The sequence below is a fragment of the Alligator mississippiensis genome, chromosome 7 (genome assembly GCF_030867095.1).
Source record: "Alligator mississippiensis isolate rAllMis1 chromosome 7, rAllMis1, whole genome shotgun sequence".
Classification (NCBI taxonomy): Eukaryota; Metazoa; Chordata; order Crocodylia; family Alligatoridae; genus Alligator; species Alligator mississippiensis.
This window is the reverse complement of record NC_081830.1, coordinates 56600895-56624666: the sequence shown is the minus strand read 5'-3', so window position 1 is coordinate 56624666 and position 23772 is coordinate 56600895. Positions and strand designations below refer to the sequence as shown.

The 23772-nt window shown below is 39.6% G+C and overlaps 1 protein-coding gene across 6 annotated transcripts in view; it reads right to left on the bottom strand.

The window, feature by feature from the left end:
* Positions 1-1502: 1502 nt before the first annotated feature.
* Positions 1503-23772, bottom strand: part of TRPC1 (transient receptor potential cation channel subfamily C member 1) — a 47448-nt gene continuing 25178 nt past the window's right edge. For 5 of the 6 annotated variants that reach the window (XM_006263314.4, XM_059730992.1, XM_059730993.1 and 2 more), the window contains 6 exons: positions 21393-21532; positions 12972-13115; positions 8199-8374; positions 5224-5425; positions 4279-4473; positions 1503-3433 (listed from right to left, as the gene is read on the bottom strand). In XM_006263314.4, the coding sequence (XP_006263376.1) occupies positions 3206-3433; positions 4279-4473; positions 5224-5425; positions 8199-8374; positions 12972-13115; positions 21393-21532 (1085 nt within the window). In that variant the 3' untranslated portion in view covers positions 1503-3205. The remainder of the gene's footprint in view (positions 3434-4278; positions 4474-5223; positions 5426-8198; positions 8375-12971; positions 13116-21392; positions 21533-23772) is intronic. The other variant, XM_006263316.4, reaches the window with a different exon arrangement.

The window sequence follows — 23772 nt, the reverse complement described above, 5'->3', positions numbered from 1 at the left end:
ATCACAGCATACCTAATATGACCCCTAGGACAGGACCCTTCCCAAAATGCAGTTTTGATCAGGGGTTTTTTTGTTGGTTTTTTTTTTAAGACGGCTGAAAGGACTAGTGGCAATACTACCTACTTCTATATAATAGCCAAGTGGTTAGAAAACTTACCCATTAAGTCTCTTAGCATGATAGGGTTCAAACCTATGTGACCTATCTGCCAGAATTCCCTAACCACTGCCTGCTCTATAGGTTGGTATAGAGCGGACACTTGCTATGTCTCCAGTTAACATAGTGCCATTGTACACCAAGAATTCAAGATTCATGGGAGAAAAAGTGTGCATGAAAGTGTATGATCAAGAGGTTAAGTGTTCATCTGGGTGGAAGGAGTCAACCTAGGTTCTCTTCCCTGCTCCTAGGGGACCATTTTCTGCTATTTAAATAAATATTGAATATCCCAAATTCTTTGCTGCACTATTTCTAGTGGGAGGGATGGAAGTTGTCTCCATCCAGACAAGCTCCCAGCTTGCTGGTTAACACACTGTCCTGGGAGATGAGAGTTGTTTACTTTAACCCTTCAGACTGAGGAAGAAACTAAACTGAGTTTCCCCACTTCATGGGAGAATGCTCAAACCAATAAATTGCTAATCTCCACTTCTTCCTTTGGCCAAATTTTATGAGAGTAAGCCCTCCTCTATTTCATTCAAAGAGGGAAGGGAAAAGATTCCAAGTTATAGATACAGCTGCGTGGAAGTGCCCAAGCTTTGGCGACAGGCAGGCTATAAGACACCCCTGTCCTCCACATTTCCCATGGGCTAGCTGTAGGTAACTCTGCTCAAGCATACAGAGCATGTGGGTTTCTTTGGATCCTATTCTGAAGTACTTAACTCTCTCCATACACTAGATTGCATTCCAGCAGCAAGGGATTATACCACCTACCTTTCTATTGGGTCTAGCCCCAAGTATCATGATCATGTTGGTACCTTCACTGGAAGTCCCACTAAGGCTATAGCTTGAAAGTAGGGCACATGAAAGTGATCTTGGAGCCTTGGATAACTTCACTAACACAGATATAGTCAACACTAGGTGAAAGTATCTCTTGCTTGAGCAAGGCCGGTGGCTGTGACAAAAAATGATATATGACATGAACAGTCACTTCTATATTTTGACTTGTGCCCAAAGAGAAAAGCATGAGGAGCTGAGCCACTCAGAATGATCATGTCCCAGCTACTGTGAACACAAACTTGCATCCTCAAGTAAAACAAAGAACAAACCCTTATTTTAGAATTCACTTTATATAAATGAAAATGTAAAAGATGCCTTGATATTAGATGAGGAGAGTTCCATGTTTTGCTAGGCAGATAAAGGAGGTGAGGTAATTATCAGTTTGAAGATGAAGGGAAATAAGGGCAACAGTGCTATATTAACAGATAGGTGTAATCCTACATATTTTGTTGTGGTGTGCACTGAATTAGAGAAGTTCGTTCAAACTTCGCTATTAATATTTAAAACTACATTTTTCAAATTGCTTTTTATTTGTCCGTTTCCTCTTCTGGAGTGCATGACAACATATACAGCACAAAGTTTTATGTCAGTACATAGTCCAAATATGAGATTTGCTTCCAAATTCAAGAATTGGATTAGCCTCTTTACATAGAACAAAGGAGGCTACACCCTTATTCAAATAAAAAAATAATAAAAAACTCATTAGACAACTCAGACTACCATGGCAGTATGACTTCAAGAAGCCTAATATTTAAATCCCTCTTGGAATATGCATAATTCAATAGTACAGAAAATATATCACCTTTGCAAGAAACAATTCTGTAAGAATTCCCTTTGAAGGGATCCCTGACATAAACCTTATCTCTGTCAACCACAGGATTGGTTGTGGTAAAAGATCATTGTAGCAGCCTGCGCCTTCTGGCACTAAAATATACACTTATCAGATATCCACATTTTTAAAACATTGCTTTCACAATATTTCTGCCAATCAATCCTTTAACTCCTTTAGCTATCATAAATATAATGTTTTTTGTAATTAAAAATACAAGAGCATCACATTTTCTCAATTACAGTTTGTCAACCCGAATTATACATTAGTGTAAAAGATAAACTGTATCCCCCCAGCACAGAAAACCCACAAAGCCCTTGCTTTCCATTGTATGTAAAATCAATGTCACAAATAATTACAAGGTCTAATAATATTCCTGACATGAAACATGTCAAACTTGCCAACAGTTATTTCAGGAATAAAGCAGTATGACAAAACACATTTAATATAGGATGTTTAAAAAAAAACACCATTAAAACAGCCTTCTGGAAGCACATCTTCCAACAACAAAGGCATAATGTGCTACTCATTCTTGTTAAAAATTAGATTTTCCCAACCTAGAGAACTGCTCGTAATGCAGATGAAAAGTGGCATGTTTGAATACCAAGTACTACCCCAGATTAACAAACTCATTACAAAATGAAAAATCATTTAAGAAAAAGATTTGTTTGACACATTTTGCAGAGGATTGGAGTCTTTTAAAATTGATCTGTGGAACTTGGTTTTTAAATCCAAAATTTTAACAATCTCTACCAACCTGCAATTTATAGGAAAGTCTTCAAAATCTCATATTTATTTTGATTTTCGGTTGCATGGCTATTAGCATTCTGTCAATGTCATGTATAAAATCTGGTAGTAGTAGTCTTTTCCAGATTCATGCAGTCTTCAAGTTTATATCGCAATCAATTAGAAAATCATAATTACCAACTTTACTACTTTGACATTTCTATTAAAAATAAACTTGGTGCTTTCTGAAGTATTTTAAAATACCATCTTCTCCCACATCTTAAAAAACAAGCAAAATGAACATGAACACACACACACACACACACACACACACACACACAAATGCAATATGCATGCCAGCCAGGAAGATCTTAAGCCTACTAGCTATTGTGACAGGTCACAATCCACATATTTCTTTAAAAAAAACCAAACTATATACATATTTTACATACTATGCTTCACACACCATTCACAAAGGATTTCAACAAAATGACTTGACTTTTGCATTAATTTCCAACTCTTCGCTATAGCTTATGCAAACATTTTCAAATGTTGTGTGCACAACAATATTTTTTCTATTTGGTTTAGTGTCAGAATTAAGCCAACATTTTCAGTTGTAGGCGCTTAGTGTTAAACACTTCCCTGTGAAAATGCAGACTCTAGTTTCTTGGATAAAACATAGCATATTTCGAGGTCCTAAAACCAAGTAGGTCCCTCATTTCATTTCGAAATTTTGATAAATCTTGCCGTAGTTCATTCAAATTTTCCACAGTTGCCTGATCTGTGCTTTGCATCTTCTGCCTCATGGAGGTCAAGTAACGATGGACTAAACAACACATCACCTTTTGGTAATTCTCATCCCTCTTTTGCTTCAAATTTCTCCATTCCTTTAAAAAACCCCAAACATTTACAGGTTAACAAACAAAAAGGACTTTTTTGAAGCCCAAAGTCTCTGTCCAATTGCCCAGAAGGTCAAAAGCACAAAAATAAACTGTCAAGTTGCAGACATTAATTCCTAACTCACATGCATAGGAGATACAGCACATGCAGAAAGTTAAGGCACCCAACTGAACCAGGAGAGTCAAAGACATTTTGGTTTTTAACTTAAGCAATCTGGCTTTGAGTCAATCACAGGGGTGTATAGTGTATTTCAACCATTTTTAATATTTCTTTACTTAAGTGTACATTCTGCACAGACTTTCAGTTGGGTTTACTTGCAACTATTTTTGGTTGCAAGAAGGAGATGTAGAAATCAGTAGATATAATTATAGGGTACATTAAATATGGTTATTTAAACTAAAACCAAAAAAAGAGACAGTATTCCCTTTTTTGGTAATTTATTTTGACAGGTCATGTGACATGTTTAAAATTAGTGACTCCTAAGCATATTTTAGCTGTAGCATATTCTATATTATTATTATTATTACATACTTGCTAAAAGTTTTACAGTTTTTTCTATCATGTGCCAGGGCTAGTTATTATTTTTGAAAGACTGGAAAATTAGGCCAGTTTTAATTAAAAACTCAAATAAAACCAGTCTGTTCCTGTAATGAACCAACATTAACGTTTGGGGTCTAAGACAAGTGACACAGTATTATTGTGATTTACTCTGGCAGCATCCACAATATGACACTGTCCAGAAAATAAGCTACTATCCATATTCCTAGGTTCATTTTAAAGAGCATTTTTCTGGTTGTGAGAAGTTCACCAAACATTCTAGATCATGTTTTACCTTCAGACTATTCTGACGTTTTACTTTGCCACTTGACGTATGAGAGCAGATCCATTTACTGAGGCTGTTAAAGAGATAGCAGATGGTCTTGGGCGAAGGAATGACATTGAAAGGTGGAGGCAGTGTGCATTTGTCATCAAAGTAACTAAGCCAAAGTTTGGCACGAGCGAATTTCCACTCTTTATCTTCATGATTCTACAATATAAGAAATGTTGATAGAGATCAGGTAACACAAAAGGAAATGCTGCACAAAATGTATATAGAATGTTCGGAGAATTTATATTTTAACACTAAGAGGCTAAGATTTTCCACTATCTTAAACACCATCATAGAATGAATGGTATTATTTATAGCACCAATATGTGCTATAGTATAAAAATAAAAGTCAACTACTCTGTTGTATAATTCACACATTAAATGGACTTTAAAGGAGGTATCTATAACAAAAGCTGCAATATACTGACAAAAATTGGTTCTAGACCGACTGGCTGACATTTTTCAAATCTTTGATTCCCCCAAGGCCTGGATCTCAGAAAATGTTAATTTATAACTAAGAATCATTTTGTCCAATATCTGCCTGACAGGCCACAAATCTCATAAATACATATTATATACATCCAAGCTCAATTATACTCGTCACATAACAAACAATATTACAAAATTTTGCCAGTATAGTTACTGCAGCTAGTGTGCCTTTTTACGCACCACTGCCAACATAGCTATGGCAGCAAACTCTGTGTGCTAAGAAGTACTTTCTCCAGCAGAGTTTCTATAGGGGAGGGACTGCAGCAAAGCTGGCCAAAACCTCCATTCTGCTGGTATACACAACACCTTCATTACGGGGCTCTGCCACCATATCACTATAGCTATGTTAGCAGCTAACAGCCTCATAACAGACAAGCCCAAGAACATTGCTGACATACAAAACAACTCAATGTCACTTACTGCTATAAGCTGAAAACTTTTATGAAGCATTGCCACTAGAAGCTTGGTAAGGACAATCACAACCACTACGTTGTAGGTCCCAACAATTACAGCCCCCACAAAAGATTGCAACTCTTCACCATAGCTAAATCTAGTGACAAAGATTGCTACATGTGCTAGAGAGAATATGTACCAGAACAGAGCGAAGCAGGTGCCAATAAACCTAAAAAATAAAAAAACCTTTGATTAGGATGCACACAAAAAATTAGTATACATTTTAGTATTAGTATATATTTTATACTATAGCACATATGTAAAAGCAATTAGCATGTGAGTTACATTATTCCATTTGAGATGTCAATCCTACTCCATTACTACCATATTTTCTTGAATATTACATGCCCTCAAATAAAAAATGCATTTTATTTTTGGAAAGCAGAAAGTATAAAAAGAAAGATTTTTCCTTGAGTTATGGCTGTATGGCTGACCGTGTGGTAAGGTAAGTCTTTCTAGAAACAGCATCTCTAGGAATTATACCATCCCAGAAAACAGTCTAGGTCAAGCAGCAGAGAGCCTGGGTCAGGCAGTCTGGGGTGTGGCAAAGCAGCAACAAGACCAGGCCCCAGACCCTTGCAGGGACACTACCAAGACTGTTACCTATTTACTGCAAATAGTTCTTTATGTGAAATTCCTGTAAATAATAACGTTCTACATCACAAACAATAAGCCTCATCAAGCTACTACAGACGGCAGGAAACAGCTCACTCGTCCTTAATCAGCTCAGTGACTCTTCAACCAATAGCTACTGCCTCACCAGTGGCTGAGAGAGATTAAACACTGGATTCCACCATTGCTGTTTACAGCCCCAGGGAGAAGTGGTAACCTGTCACAGTGTCTATCAACATTCCACCCAGTTTCTATTCCAGTGAAGGGAAAAAAAAAATCAGATTCCCCACTTAAGAAATGCTCCCCAGTTTGAGAGAGCTGCTTTTAGTGAAAAGGATGCATGTGCTACGTGAGTAAATATGGTAGGAACTGGTATCCAGAACGATATGCTGTTAATGCTGAACAGTTCTTTAAACCTTAAGCAATTACAGTGAAGAGAACAGGGCTACCTGTGGACAGGCATGAGGTTCAGTAAGGGTATCACAACTGGCCATCACTGATATTCTAGAGCATGTTTTATTTAAAATCACCACATATAAATCAATAAAAGATACTCCTGGTATCTCAGATACAAAATACCTTTGGTTTAAAAATAAAACAAAACTACCTAACACATATACACAAAACTGTCATGGAATGACAATGGAGTCAAGAAAGGCCCTCAATACCTTTAAGTTGGACATAATCCTATAAGAACAAGCAAGAACAAGATTACTAACAACAAAGAAAGGAACGCTTTTCAGACAACTGAATCCTCTACTCTAGGGCTACAATTAGGAGTGCTATGAAACATGAATAGAGCTGTCTAACTTTGATGGACTTAAGGATTGTTAATGTATCTAATATAGTTTTAAGGCTGGTAATTTTTTTTTTAATATACTACTGAAATCAACTCAGCTGTGCCCAATGTAACAGGAAACACCATATTTGAAGTCATTCTAGTTTACTCAAAAGAGAGTCACGAAGTAATTCAACTTGATAAATTTTCATCATCTGCAGATCATTGAGTTGATAAATTTTATAGTATACCTTCAAACCATACTAGTTTAATTTTCATGCCATGGTGCTTTGAAGAAGCACAATAAACTTTAAAATCATTAACCACTGAAGTTTTGAGCTTAAAAAGGTACTGTTCAATAAAAATGAATATTTTAGAGTTGATGTAGTTCACCTTGAAGTGTCTGAGATGCACTGTCAGGTCAGTAGGGTAAACTGCACGGTTTTGTGTGAAATTCTCTCATCACTCCTATATATTAACTGGTAATTCTCTACTGGCTCTAGCAGTTGACAGTGTATTAGTATTGACCCATTATTTGCATTTTTACACTGATGTTGCCTAACCTGACGCACAGCCTACAGCCTGTGGGTGCCTGGAGCCCCAGGTGGTGCCTCCCTCCCGCCTGCCTTCCCCTAGGCTCCAGCAGCTGCCACTTGGCAAGGAGCCATAGCAGCTCTTCCAGCATGGAAGCATGTGGAAGGACATGCTGTGCAGGATCATGCCCAATGCATCCACCTGTGGACAGAGCACCTTCTGCTAGGAGCCAAGGCACTGCGGCAAGCCCTCAGCAGAGCAGGAGGCTTCTGGATGCAGCCAGCAACCGGACTGGTGCCATGCTCCTCTCGCTCAGTTAAGGGCCTGCCTCAGTATCACAGCTCCTAGCAGATGGCACTTAGTCCACAGGTGGATGCCTCAGATGTGATCTTGCGTGGCACATCCATCTGCCACACACCCCTAGGATGGGAGAGCCACCACAGGTCCTTGCTAAGTGGCAACTGCTGGAGCCCAGGGGAGAGGCAGGCAGGTGGAAAGAAGGTGCTGCCTGGGGCTCTGGGCACCCAAGGGCTAGAGGAACCACCTGGGCGCAGCATGACACAGCTGTCTCAGCAGGTGGGAACTCCTGTGGGTGCTATGGGGGTGGGAGTGCCTGGCTCTTTACAGCCCTCCACTGCAGCACCCGATGGCAGCTCTGCCACTGCACTTGCTTCTATTTAAGCCCAGACAGCTCTGCCATGCAATTTTGCCCAGCTCTATTCCCTCAGATAACTGCTATTTACCTCCCTGCTGCAGCTGGATCCACGCCACCTCCCAGGCAGGCCCCGCCAGAGCCACTCTGACAGTAGGCAGCACCAAGCCAGGAGGTAAACAGCAAATGGTATACGTTAAAACGATAAAAATATAATTACTATGTAACCTTTTACATTCCTAGCTGCAATAAATTGTTTTATGGCAGCACAAAGCAATGTCGGTTTGCATCCTAAGATAAATACATTTCAGAGTGCAAAGACAGCAATTATTTGTATTGATGTTTAATTAACAGTGTAAAACTTACGAATGAAATGTGTCATTGCTTTGCTGCTCACAGAAGATCCCGGTACAGTCCTTGTCGTTGCTGACAGCAAATCCTTTATCATACAGTTGGGTCAATCCAATTGTGAATGAGAACAAGACAAGAAGGAACATCCCTAAGAATTTTCCAAAATCTTGTAGCATCTGACCCATTGAAATCTGTAAAACATTTATTTCCATTAACAATAAAATACTAAATCACTTTTGTCTGGGTTCCCTCACTCAGTTCTCACTATGGTAAAAATGTATTTTGAGCAAGTAAAATTCTATAATTGATATTAGTCAATACCTATTCTGTTAGAATTCAAGATACCATAAGGACTATAAAACCACTGAATTTCCTTGCATCCTGCAAGTTGATTTTGGAAAACTATTTCAGGTATTATAAAACAAGATAAGGAAAGAATAGGCTTAACTAATAGCAAGTTCATGTCTTCAAGAAAACCTATAATCACTAATTTACATACATCCCTCATGTTCATGCTTTAAGGTTCATGACAATTTGACTGTAAGTGTAAATAAGCAAGAAACATTAGCCTGAGACGCATCTGAACAATAATGCCAATAAAGGAAATCAGTGGAGCATTTAATAGGAACAATGAAGTTACTAAAACTTATAGTATCGTAATTTTATTACTGACAAAGTACTAAACCTGCACCCATTTGTGGAATATATGACTACTTCACTAAAGAAAAAATGTAGATAGTGCACTGCGTAGTATAGACTTACCTTTAGATCTAAATATACGTAGAACAGAAAACTACAACAGTTGATTTAAAACAAAAACAACCAAAAACACCCTATTTCTTTTAAATAGGTGCAAATTTCCAGTATACACAATTCAATTTCAATTTATTAAGGATTCTGACTAAAAGCCATGCTCCCAAAAAACAACATAACAGACATGAAACCATAATATAAATTTAAGCAAAAATAACAGAAATACAAATATAACAACAAAATAGAGACAAACATTATAAAAGCATTCTTCCTACTCCTAAAATTAACATACTCAAATACAAATACGGTCATAAATCAGATCATAAACCTATAAAATGTTATGCATAGGTCCTTCATAGTAAATAATATAGTGATAAAGTTTAATCGGTCATATCAGCAGCAAAGGATGTTTAACTCTGATCACTTCAGCCTTATAAGTGAAGGTTGCAAGATGGTTTATTAAATATGGATCTGTTTGCTGGAGAAGCCATATTAATTTCTCTCTATTTGAGAAGTATGTCAATTTCTGCAAGAATGATGAGGCTGGTACCTAACAAGACTTTACCTTGATTCAGGACTATGTAATATTTTTTGTGACATATGAACAAAAACAGCGTGAATCGCCCACTACCTTTAAGAGCTACAAACTTACTTTGCCTAATATTTGCAGAACAAGAGGCTTTTAACCTTAGGGAGAAAGTTTTATTTTAAAATGGATTTATAATAAGAAAAACAGTAGCGTAACCATAATCCTTAATAAAACCGTCAGGTTTAGGATCTATCATGTTTCCTTAATGTCAATTTCCATCTTTCAACACACACAAAGCAAAATCCTACAGAATAAAACCCCTAAACCCAGATATGGGTATAAGAAAAAAATAAAACAAAAAGCAAACAAACAAAGCAACATTCTTTGAACATCATGTACTATGTAATTAGTGCCCAGATCGGATACCTGTTACTTTCTAAATCAAGTTATACAACACTTTTCAAATGACGATGAACATGAAAGCTGAAAATGTCAGCAAAACTAAAAAACTATTTTTGCTCTCTTGTATTAATAAACTTAAGTCAACAACTTTCTCTTTTGAAAAAGTGATTTATAAATCAACAAGTAAAGTGATTCAGGACTTAAAAATATCTCTGCAACAGCCAAGGGAACACAGTAACTGCTTTTCATTTTCACTGTTGGGATGCCACGCCACGTTTAATTACCACCATTTGAACTCTGTGACCTACTTTCAGAAAATACTGTAAGAGTTGTTGCTCAAACTCTATTGGTCAACAGTAGTAACATAAGCTCCAGTGTGCCACTGAATGAGGGGACTGTTGACTGTTTTTATTTACTTAGAATTTTCACTGCATAGTTTCCTAATAAAAATACATGCAAAAGATACAGTACATAAATAAGTACATATGTTTAACAGTGAATCACTTTAAAATGTTCAAGATATTTGTATTGCAAATTAATGTTTACAGCAACACCAACATTTTAAGAAGTCACTTCAAAGTATGCAAGTGCTTTTCCATTTAAAAAATGCATAAGAAAAAGTGTTAAGTAAATAAAGTAGGTAGTAGAGTAGGAGGTACAGATCCATAGCCGAAGACGACTGTTTTGGAAAACTACAGAAACAGGCATTTCCAACTAAAATATTTTAAATCAGCTACAAAAATCCATGAACTTCTTTTTTTTTTAATTCAAAGTAAAATTTACTTGAGAAAAAAAAAAAGACTGGCTGAGCATTAAATTCTTATTAGGTTGTTCTTTTTCCTAGCATAATTCAAAGATTATTATTTCTTTGATGAAAAAGCCTTCTGTTAAAAGGATGTTGTTTAGGTTACAAAGTCTGACTGGCTGCTTAATTTTGCTCCTTTTCATCCATCTTGCGTACTGAACACAGCTCTTGCGCACAACAATGACACAAACTTGAAAACTGTAAAGCATACTGCAAGACAGGACCAAAATGAGGTATTTCCTATTTTTGAAAGCCTGACTTTGCAAACTTTATGTAATTCTTTTAAAACAGATTTTTAAAGTAAATAAATTAGCAGTGGGGTCTGACTCTGGAACTGTAACCACTGCAACATGACTGCTAACACTTGAAGGTTATGCTAGTTGCATAAGGATGCTATTATCACAAAGACAAGAGTTAGGGCAGCATTAATGTCAGGAACTACTTCTCTTTCTACCACGTCCCAAGAGTCAGGTAAGTGCCTACCTTAAGTGTTGCTCTTAGAAGGGAAAATAAACTGCTGGGACTATGTGCTAGGTTGAGTAAAGGCCAGGAAAGGTGCCTGTGAAGCTTAGCTTTGTTTGGCCTTGCCTCCTGTTTTAGAAATTGAGGGAGCTCCAGCTCCATGGGGTGCCCTAAGGGAATGGGAGGAGTAAAGAAGAGACCAAGGCCATGTGTTTGGACAGACCCAGACCAGCTCTTCTTCCTGCCCCACATTACAGTTGCACTGGCAGCTCCCAGTATTTCCAATGCAGTGTTAGCTACTGTTGCTTTAGCAGAAGCTGAACCTGGTAGTTTGGAACATTTTGTGTTCAGTTATTATTTTCGCACACTGCCAATATTTCCATGAAGACTACAAGTCAGAGAAGGGAAAGAGTTATTTGATAGCATCAACTCTTACTTCCAGATAATCTGTGCATTCACATTTCCTGGAGATGCCAAGCCATGTAGAGGGCCGTGATACCCTACATCTAATGTTGGCAGAGAAACACTTTCAACTTCAAGCCCCAAAAAGACATCTCCCCATACATAGAGGGCTCACCTCCTGATCACCTTGGTTTATACGTCAGTAGTTTTTAATAATTACAAACAAAGTGGGGCTCCTTTATGTAAAGCAGCAGTGTCCAACTCATCCAGTCCCATGCCTGGCTGAGTGGTAAGGAGCCAATCCAATGGCAGATAACATAGCCCCATGCTCACCTGACCTGCAAGCTGGAATTGGTTGATGACAGTGTTAATTGCTGCAGCTCCGAGAACAGCAGCTGCCACTCTTCCCATTGTCAAAATTTCCAGCCCTGCAGGCCGGATGACGACACAGCACTGAGCTGCAGATCCAGCCCACAGAGTCCTTTTGGAAATCTGGCAGCTTGGCAAACAGTGACAGCATCTTTTGCTGCAGCTCCTGGAGGCTCTAGGGTCAAATGGAATCTAGACACCCTCAAGAAGCTAGATTTCTTCCTCAGGACTGTAAAAGACTGCACATGTAAGAAAGCAGTTGTAATGAGATTCTACTGAAAGCTAGTATTTAGGTGCCAATCTTTCAATTAAGGAGAAATAAATATAGTATCGTGCCTGAGATACATGGCAACTGCTAAGAAGCTTTGTGAAAACTGGACAGTCCAAACGGAGAGATACAAAATAGAAAGGATTTTTCTTTCTGCAAAACCTGAGGAAGATATAAAGGGACTACTGGCTGTTTTTATGACCTGCTAGTTCAAAACAAAATATTCAAAACAATGGCTTTTTGCAGAACCAGTGTGCATAATCTTATCACACTTACAGCTTCAGGAGGATTTGTAAGGTTACAAATGTAAAGTTTACAGTTTATTCTTCAGTGTGACATGACTCCTCCACCAGTTCAGCCTTTTTTATGGAGTAAGCTCCTTGAGATCAAGACTGTCATCTACTATATATCTCTACAGTGCCTTACACAATGGAGTCCAACTCAATTATGGAACACAACTGCAATATAATATGTTCAACAGCCACTATCAACATTTACCTAAAGACAAATAAATAGCCAAGTGATCTATAGATATATCTATACAATAATATCTATAGATATATCTATATTTGGGAAAAAATAAAGTCAGTCAGTTACATGCAAATCAACTGATCCTGTATCCTCCACTCTACCTTTTCTTTTAAATCAGTATATTTTATGTTTTAATAGCAGTAAATTCAACCAACTATTAAGATGACATCAATTACACATCCAATCCCCTCTCTTTTAACCTACTGAATAAAACTTTTGTAATCCAAAAACTAAGATCAGGTTCTCACAGGCTGTGAGACTGTTTACCTGCAGTGGCCCTAGGATAGAGCTGGTGGTATACATGAAGAAGAGTCGAAGGTAACTGAGAACATTAGCAAAAGCAAAGAGACCTTCTGCCACAAGTGTAGGATGGAATGCGTCCCACTTTATCCTCTCACCAAATCCATGGAACTAGTTAAAAAAGAAAAAAAGGTGAAGTGACTTACATTATAGCCAAGGTAAAAACAGGTTTTATCACCAGTATGACTCATAGGTCTGAGTCTGCAGTAAGCAAGGATTTTGTCTTTAGACAATATGTTCGATGTAGGTAAAGAGATTTTAAATGGAAAAACATTGACAATGGTTTGAAAACAGCACTGGGCTTGGAGTCAGGTGACCTAGGTTCTATTCTAGCCTCTACCACTTCATCTCCCTAAAGCTCCATATCCCCTCCTACTCTATGCACTGTAAAGGCTCTTTGAAACAGGCTGTTTTTCATTATATGTTAGATATTGCACAATGGGCCCCACTATAGACACAACTGTAATACCAACAAAAATAAAACTGAAACTACTGCAAAACACCTAACAAAGCAAATTAAGCAGTAGTGACAGACTCGCAGATATGAACTCACTTGCAAAGGAAGACTGATATACGAATCAGGGGGGTCCTCCGGATGATTGATACCTTGAGACTACATGCATTTCAAACACCTAGCATTAATCAGATCTCAGAGGTTACAACTGCAAAGTCACAAACCAAAGGGAGGAAAGGAGTGCTGTACAAGTATTTTTAGTATCTCTTATTTAAAGATGCTTTGGTATGGCTAATCTGAAGTTCCCTAATTGCTAGCAACCAAGCCCAAGATCGCCCTATAGTATGAAATGAAGGAATAAACCAGTGATCAAACAGCTGCCCCACAGATTTCTTTATGCTGTTTCTTTCTGTCCAAGATGTAGAGAGCGCTTTAATAAGCTTTTATGCCTTAAGAAGGAATTTTACCAGGGGAGATGCAAGCCTATTTAATGGCCAATCTGATCCATCTGAAAAGCTTCTTTTATGAATGTCAGCACAGTTAATTGTACATGGGCTTACCTTCAGTCCCAAATTCTTGCTAGGTAATACTTAAAATGTATCCTAAAGATACCGAGGGCAGGAAACAGTTTTATGAGCGAATCAGATTTGGAAGGTAGGGATGCAACTGCCAAACATTGCATGAGCCCAAAGCAATTTCTGGTGCCAGCACTATTGAGCCTAGTATCCCTTATGCTCACCAGCTTTGGGAAATAAAAAAGAACCAAAATTGCAATCACCAACTCTGAAATGAAGGAAAAAATATTATTATCCAGGCTGAATAAGGGGTATCAAATTCCACTTTAATTAGTACTAAATTAAGCTTCTGGCCCATAGATAATAACTACTCCTCTTAATGCACAGCAAAATTTCCAACGATAGGTTGCTAGGAATTTTTAGGGTAGAATACCACCTTAAACCCCATAACTAAGTTTTTAGTTATTCTTTCCAATGGGAACAGTGTGGGAAAATGTTAAAGTGGAAGACCTTTATTTCCACCTTCATTTCTCATTTATTTTTTGCCATGCTTCAAGATGATTTTATTTGAATACAAAAAATTCTCATTCCACTTCCAGACCATCCTCAACCTGAGAAGGAGTGATTTTAGACAAGTTACATAATTCAACAAGGTTGAAAAGTTGCCCAGTTATCATATGCTGAAATACATGTTAGGGTTACAGAAATACATCATTATTTAGAGAACAAGAAAGTGACAGTTGTACTTATTAAAAAAACAACAAACCTGGCATTCTGACTGAATGAAATTTTACTACTTTTTGCAGCTTTCGGACTATGGTCTTAATGTACGAATAAAGAAGGCCTCAGAAGAGGATAAAGGTAATGAGCATTATAAACCAAGGCTTTATACCTTTACAGCTGTTTCTCCTCCAGTAAGATTAAAAAGAATCGTTATGGAGAAACAAAAATAAATGTAAGAGCTAAACATAGGATCTTATGTTCCAAAGTCTAAACAGACCATGACAAATCTGTAGAACTGTGGTTTTCTTCTCATTCGCAATAATAATCAAACAGCAGGAGGCTAAGATTAGTTGAAGATTTTATCCAACTTGCTGGGCGGATACAAGAACTGTTGAGTACTTCATTAGTACGATAAATCCAGTAGGAAGGGGAGGGTTTCCTGAGGGAGATGAAAAGGGAGGCTAAAACTAATGCCCTCTTTCAAAACAACTGGTGCATGTGAAGTCTGTGATGTCAGCTGTCTGATGCAGAGAACCATTCCCCCTCTTGGCACTAATCTTGTTGCTTCCCTTATCCATACTGTGAGGTCAGCTTTCCCAAGCTGCAAAAGAGATATAAAGTCTGGAATATATGATGGGGCGATATGATTCACATTATGTTGGTCTTACTATCACTCTGCCAGTTTCTAGATTGAGTTGCTTACTAATTCTACAGCCAATTTTAAACAGTCTAAATCATAATCACACTTCAACTACTCTGAGATCTGAACTGGACTGGAAAAGTACTGATATGCTGTTAAACATCAGTAATGCAAAGAGAGCTAAGTTTGTGGAACTGCCTTAGGCTTCATGGATGTTTACTAGGGGTGCGCAAAATGGGCTGTATTCAATTTGGATTCAGCCTGAATCGGTGACAGTGATATGACCTGTTGATTCGGATCACTGTCCCGAATCGATTTGGCTGAATTCGAACCTGAAGATTCGACGCCAATTCGGAGAATCAGCGATTCAGCCGTAGAGGCAACTTTAAATGTTTTTTCTACATACCTTGAGGTACCAGGCATGGCTCGTGAATGCTGCAATGCTGGGGCAGATGGAACATCCCACAGGAGCGCGGGGGTGGACCCCCTGCATGCTTGGCAGCAAACCAGGAATTGGACCGGAAGTACTTCTGGCCACTTGCGGGTCTGCCAGGAAACATGCAGGGGGCCCCCCCTACATCCCATCCGGCTTGGCGATCAGCCATGGGGGGACCCCAGGTGTCCACCCAGACCCAGGAGGCACCAGGCACTGAGCTGGGGAGCAAATGGGGGGACCCCCCCACGCACTTCCCGGAAATGGACCGGAAGTGATTCTGGTCCACTTCTGGGTCCATTGCTGAACACATTAGGATCAAACCCCCCCCCGGTGTTCCCACGGAACACTCCATCCACTCCAGCATCGCAGTATTCATGAACCGCCTGGTACCTTGAGGTACGTAGAAAAAAATTTTAAAGCTGTGTCTATGTCCAAATCACTGAATCTTTCTGAATCTCTCTGAATTGATTTGGAGGGTTTCCATTTGATTTGGAGAGATTAAAAGGTCTCCTGATTCGATTCAGATTTGGAGATTCGGCCACCAAATTGGGTCGAATCAAATCAGTGACTGAAGCTTCGCACAGTCCTAATGTCTACAAAGTCCAGTCCTGGAATGAGCCCAACAAAGCTGCAGGGATGCCCTGCGGATTCATTCTAGCTCAGGAGAGACAAAAGCCCAGGAATTGGACAGTGGTGCATGGTCTCAAGTAGCTGCTAGGGCAGCCTCAGCAGGAGCAACTAGGTAAAGCAAGTTTCTTTGCGGCATTCCTGGGCTCCCCACAGATGCAGTGTAGATATACTCTGAGGAACTCTGTAGGTTGAGGTGACACCAGAACAAAAAGTAATGAATCACCTCAGAATTCCCAACACTAGGGAAAAACGCTGAATTATCCTCAAAGCATTTTTTATAGACAAAAGTAGAAGTCCCGCAACTCCTCCAAGTCAGGCAGTACAAGTAACAAACTCATTTCTTTCCTCTAGGAAAGAATGGGGAAACACAAGGCTGAAAGTATCCTTAGCCTTCATCTGAAACAAAACTGCCTACATGCGATACAACTGGGCCTTACTCAGCATTAGTACACATCTACTATACCAGAGACAATGCACTAGATCTAGTTACTCCTCCATTCTCTTATCTTAGTTAGCAGTCATATTTGCAAACTGCATGTAGCTCAACAGCACTACAGCAGCAGCTGTAGAAGATTGAGATGTATTGTATGACTTTCCAATGAAGAGAAAAAACAGTTCACCAGCTGGCTTCTGAGTTATAGCTTGATAGAGTCAAAAAAGCTGAAAAGTGACAGCTTTTAGTTTGTTGAAAGCTGTCAAATATCTTCCATTTGACAGCTTTCAACAAACTATTACAGCCTTGTACAATGTATATTCAAACACCTTGTGCACATACATTAAGGCGGTCTTTATTTACAGGCAAACAGCAGAGTAGATTTACATCTAACTAATCAGAGATGTAAGCTTTCAGAAGCATAGGGCTTACTTCATCAGATGATTGTCCTAGTTTTCCCCTAACATCTCTGCCTTATTCAGTGCCCAGGACAGAAAATAGTCAGAAAGTGAGGAAGTTCTTCAGAATGTTCGTTTCTTTCTTTTGATGAGGCACCTCTACCTTATTTACTTCAGACTGTTGAAAGCCTTCAGTAGATAAAGCACCCATTGCTAGATGATCTTTCTGGGGTGTTTGTTACTACTAAGCAAGTACAGTAAAAGCTCTGTTATCCGGCATCCATGGGGAATGGGGGGTGCCAGTTAATCAAATATGCCGGTTACCTGAGAGTTAACTGGCAGCCCAGTGGGTTGGAGGCCTCTTTGCCTATTCAGGCCACTGTCCCTCCCACTGTGTCCAGTGCGCCAGGGCTTCACTCCCTGGCATCAGTGTGCTGGGGGACAGGGAGGGGAGCCCCACGCAGGCTGCTCTGCCCCAGGCAGGCTGCTCTGCCCCAGGCCGTGGTCCACAAGGAAGAAGTTGGAATCGGCTTGCGGCAGCAAAACCTTAAGTGCCACGGTGGGATTTCCCATTTCGGTTTGTCGTGTCGATTAGTAGGTGGTACGTAAGGTACCAAAGGTTGAGAACCACTGCCATAAACAACAGATCTATGAGAAGCGCACAGCAAGATGCCGGATGGCTATCAGAATTTTTCCAGATATGTGAAGGAAGATTTGTATTGCCGTCTATGGCAAGTGCCAGTTAATAGAGCATTCTGGATGGTAAAGTGCCGAATAACACAGCTTTTACTGTACCACTCAAAAATTTTAATAAAATGTATCTCTACACCTACAATGTCATTCAGAGCACATTCCCATCCTTGCTTTCTACCAAAGGAAACAGCCAGCTTGCCTGAGGTCCTGAAGTGACAAAGGTAGGATTAAAACTCAGTACCTCCTGACTCCCACCTCGGCCAATTCTTCCAGAACACACTGCTTTCTTGCCAGAATTATTAGGCACTCAGAGCCCCCCATAGTGACTTCTATTCAGCACTTTTACAAATCAGGTTACAACTGGACTCAAACCAAACACTCACAAAAGCAAGAAATACAAAAAAAGAAATCAAACTTTTGGCGGGTGGCCTAAGTGATTTACCCAGTATCACACAACATGGCTATGGCAGAAGCAAGAATAAAACTGAGTTTTCCTGTCTGGCACTCACTGCTGTAAGCACAAAGCTACCCTTTCTTTTTCTGTAGTCCCTTGCCTTACTATGCCTCGACAGAATTCAGTGTTTGTTAGATAAAAATTAAGTTAGGCGATTATATACAAAATATTTACACTTGTCATGTTTTTAAAAGAGAAAAAGGATAAAAAACAAATCCTAATCTATAAAAGCACCAGCTATCCTACCATGATGCCTCACCAGTGGGGTGAGCTCTGGTGCATCTTGAGCTACAAGATAACTGGCAGCAGTAGAAGAAAGTTAATTCAGTTATTTCAGTAGCAGAATGAACACTGCAAACATGCCATGTCTGGGCAAATGGTCACCTTATTTATTGCACACTATTCAAAGCCTACAATAGATAAAGCATTCATTGCTAGATAATCTTTATAGCTCTGGTCGAGCCCAGCCTGGCATTTTCTCTGCCTCTCTCTAAATTGTTTTTTAGATATATTGGGAGTAAAAGGAAGGCCCAGGGAGGAATAGGACCGCTGCTAAATGGGCAGAAACAACTGGTGACAGATAGGGGGGACAAGGCTGAACTCCTCAACGAGTTCTTTGCCTCAGTGTTCCCAAGCGAGGGGCACGACAAGTCTCTCACTGGGGTTGTAGAGAGGCAGCAGCAAGGCGCCAGACTTCCATGCGTAGATCCTGAGGTGGTGCAGAGTCACTTGGAAGAACTGGATGCCTTTAAGTCGGCAGGCCCGGATGGGCTCCATCCGAGGGTGCTGAAGGCACTGGCCGACGTCATTGCAGAGCCACTGGCGGGAATATTCGAATGCTCGTGGCGCACGGGCCAAGTCCCGGAGGACTGGAAAAGGGCTAACGTGGTCCCCATTTTCAAAAAGGGGAGGAAGGAGGACCCGGGCAACTATAGGCCGGTCAGTCTCACCTCCATCCTTGGTAAAGTATTTGAAAAAATTATCAAGGCTCACATTTTTGAGAGCCCGGCAGGGCAAATTATGCTGAGGGGAAACCAGCATGGGTTTGTGGCAGGCAGATCGTGCCTGACCAACCTAGTCTCTTTCTATGACCAGGTTACGAAACGCCTGGACACAGGAGGAGGGGTGGATGTCGTATACTTAGACTTCAGGAAGGCCTTCGATACGGTATCCCACCCCATACTGGTGAACAAGTTAAGAGACTGTGACTTGGATGACTGCACAGTCCGGTGGGTGGCAAATTGGCTAGAGGGTCGCACCCAAAGAGTCGTGGTAGATGGGTCGGTCTCGACCTGGAAGGGTGTGGGCAGTGGGGTCCCGCAGTGTTCGGTCCTTGGACCGATACTCTTTAATGTCTTCATCAGCGACTTGGACGTGGGAGTGAAATGTACTCTGTCCAAGTTTGCAGATGACACAAAGCTATGGGGAGAAGTGGACACGCCGGAGGGCAGGGAACAGCTGCAGGCAGACCTGGATAGGTTGGACAAGTGGGCAGAAAACAACAGGATGCAGTTCAACAAGGAGAAATGCAAAGTGCTGCACCTAGGGAGGAAAAATGTCCAGCACACCTACAGCCTAGGGAATGACCTGCTGGATGGCACAGAGGTGGAAAGGGATCTTGGAGTCCTAGTGGACTCCAAGATGAACATGAGCCGGCAGTGTGACGAAGCCATCAGAAAAGCCAATGGCACTTTATCGTGCATCAGCAGATGCATGACAAATAGGTCCAGGGAGGTGATACTTCCCCTCTATAGGGCGTTGGTCAGACCGCAGTTGGAGTACTGCGTGCAATTCTGGGCGCCACACTTCAAGAAGGATGCGGATAACCTGGAGAGGGTACAGCGAAGGGCAACTCGTATGGTCAAGGGCCTGCAGACCAAGCCCTACGAGGAGAGACTAGAGAAACTGGACCTTTTCAGCCTCCGCAAGAGAAGGTTGAGAGGCGACCTTGTAGCTGCCTATAAGTTCATCACGGGGGCACAGAAGGGAATTGGTGAGGATTTATTCACCAAGGCGCCCCCGGGGGTTACAAGAAACAATGGCCACAAGCTAGTAGAGAGCAGATTTAGACTGGACATAAGGAAGAACTTCTTCACAGTTCGAGTGGCCAAGGTCTGGAACGGGCTCCCAAGGGAGGTGGTGCTCTCCCCTACCCTGGGGGTCTTCAAGAGGAGGTTAGACGAGTATCTAGCTGGGGTCATCTAGACGCAGCACTCTTTCCTGCTTATGCAGGGGGTCAGACTCGATGATCTATTGAGGTCCCTTCCGACCCTAACATCTATGAATCTATGAATCTAAGGAAATGGAAGGCTCCATCACTATTCCTTCCCTACAAAATCTCCTCTCCTGCCTCTCCCCCAACCCCAAAAGACAGAACACTGGTTTTCAAGAATATTGTCAGCTGCTGTTGAAATAGTCCAGAATTTGTTAGTATGGTACCAAATTACTACCGACAACACAAGCAACAGAAAGGAAATGGCCATTTTAAAAGGTTATGCCTCAGCCAAACCTTACTGGAATTTCATGGGGAAAAAATTTCTCTGACCCAGGGCTCTCTCACTGTTCCTTTTAAAAAAGTCTGCTGCAACCAACTGCAGTGTTAAGGAGCTTCTTAGGGGGAAAAAAAAGTGTCTTCTGTAAAGAAAACTGTTAGGAATTCTAAATAAAAAGGTCAGTATTAACTCTCATAATAGCAGGGTCAGTGTAACTGACTCATAAGCAGTGCCATTACAGACAGGGATCTAAGCAAATGACATAAAACATCTTTACATGTTATAGAGAACAACAGTAATCCAGAGCAAATTTAAATCTCAAGTGGAAGCTAGCCCATCACATGCATATGTTTGGCATCAGTACTGAAGTATGGGCAGGGGGGGATCAGAGTCAAGGCAGTAAGTATTTGGGCCTGGATTGTTGCTTCCCCACAGCCCCCCCATTTCTGGTAAACAAAGTAAAATATTGTTTGCTTTATCAGTCCCAGATGTGCCTGTAATATACAGAGTGGGTGTTTACCTTGTTATGAGCAACAACTTTGAGAGCAAAGGTTGCCAGATACAGAGAATTCATGACAAAACTTAGTTGATTACGAGATTCTTCTAAGAAGTCTTCTAAGCCATCATACCAGAGTCTTTTAACGTCTGACCACACCATTCCTGTAGGAGAAAGAAGTGGTGGAAAGGAGATGAAAGAGAGCGAGAGAAGATGTTACTACATTACGTCGTACACACTTTCTTTTACTGGTAGTAGCAGAATCTGCTGACTGGTTTTTCACAAAATGAGAAGGACTACCTGATTTCAAAGTATTTTAGTGACAAGAAAAGAGGGATTTGTACATTAATTGTTAAACAGGACTGAGTTTGTTTAAATATAAAAGTTCAACAACTAGAGAGCTGCAAAATACCTAACTGCCTCAAGATTACTGGTACTTCCCTAAAAAAAAATCTTTATTAAATGCATCTAATTTAAACAATATTTCAGGACCAAAATATAGCTGCCTTTCTAAAAGTAAGCTTTTCCCCAAAAAGTAATTATCCACACATTTCCAGAATAACGTGACATATTTCTGGGACTGCATTATAAAATGTGCCAGGAAAAAAGCAGCTTCAAAACTGTTTAAGTAAGGTTAATGATTCAATAGAAATTTTCCATACATAATCAAAAAACAGGGAGCTCCGAATTTACAAAAGTTAAAAAAGTTTCATTTAGAACCACAAACTCACAAATGGATATAGGGCTTTTCAGATGGCTATTTTTTCCTTACTAAAGATGCGCTGTTAAAATCTACCCATTGTTTACTACTACCCACTATAAAGAAAATTTCAGCCAGACTGCATTTTATTAGCTAAATATGCATATTAGAACTGGAAAATCCGTAAACCTGAAAAGACATTTTTCTGAAATATTGCTGATTATCTGTGGATCTTAAGTGTACAATTATTTAATGTTCTTTTGAGTATTTGGACAATTCAGATGCTTGCTACCATATTAAAAATAAGGAGAAAAGCAGTATTTACATTTCTGGCAACTAACATTTGTTGGATTTGGCCTACCTTGCAGGATTTTGCAAGTTCTCAATAAATGAGGTCCAGCAAAAGCAAACATAAATAATCTAGGAGAGAGTCTGCATGACCTTCCTTGTTGCACAGTAAATTCTGTTCAAATGTTGCAAGATTAAAGTCAGACCAAAAAAACACATGCTGTCCACAGTTTTCGTAGAAGACTCTTGTGTAAGTTTTCATTCTTCCTAGTTTCGGGTCTTGCCCTAACTCTTCAATGTGTAACTGAACTGACCTAGGACTTTATACAAAAAGTATTTAAGGTAAAAAGCAGCCTTAGAACTGCAGCATCAATTATTTGTCTGGAAAAATCTATCCAGGGACACAGGTTGTTGTTCTCAGTCACTTATTATCAATGGTGAGGTAACACTATTCCTCATTTTGAAAGATGAATCTAGCTCTATGCAAAACTCACTTTAACTTGAGTCTTAAAGTCAATGCAGAATTTTGGCTATTTTATACTATTGATTCAGTGAAGATTACTGACCATCTCAAAGTTTAAAGTTAGATAAGATTAAGTTAGTTAATGATTAGATGAAATCAGCACTGTTCCTTTTCTCCCAGTTAATTTAGGTATTTTTTGAAAATCACATATGCACACTACCAAGTTATACACGCAATAAAATGTATTGCTTTGCATCACTCAATGACAAAATTGCAAGAAAAAATGTAAGTAATGCACTTATATAATTTTAATATAAATATTAAGATGCAATAATCCTAATAAAATAGGTAAGAGTTATGAGTCTTGGTGCCACTTCAGTCACTTACAACCTTACCACAAGTATGCAAATCCCTTTTCAACCCTTCATAAAACCTATGCTTATGCTAGATTTCCAAGTGCATTTAAATTCTTGGAAAAGACACAGTTTATTTTAAATATAATCAACTATGTAAAGTATGTTAGAAAAGTTTCTACTCCCTAGAACTAGGAACAGGGAATTACTAACTTGTTCATTCTGGAAGGATGAATGATCCTTATTAACATCTACCCTTAGATAAGCTCTGGTACTTATGTACACCATGGTACTTTTTTAGTACAGGTGCAGTTTTAGAAATTCTAATGAAATAGAGTATTTTTAGTTATCCAGTTACTCAAACAAATCACTGTAAAAGGATTTTTGCTTAAAGCAACAGCATCTAAGCAAAAATATAAAACTTTTACAACTCTTTATTTTAAAAACTTCCTACAAATGAGTATACAGATCATGCGCATCAGTCTATATTCCTTTTACATATTATCTTTTGAGAATTAACCTACATTTAAGCTGCTAGACTTAACAAAGAACCTTTAAAAAGGGCTGAGAAATTCATACATCAGTCAAAGTTTACAGGGT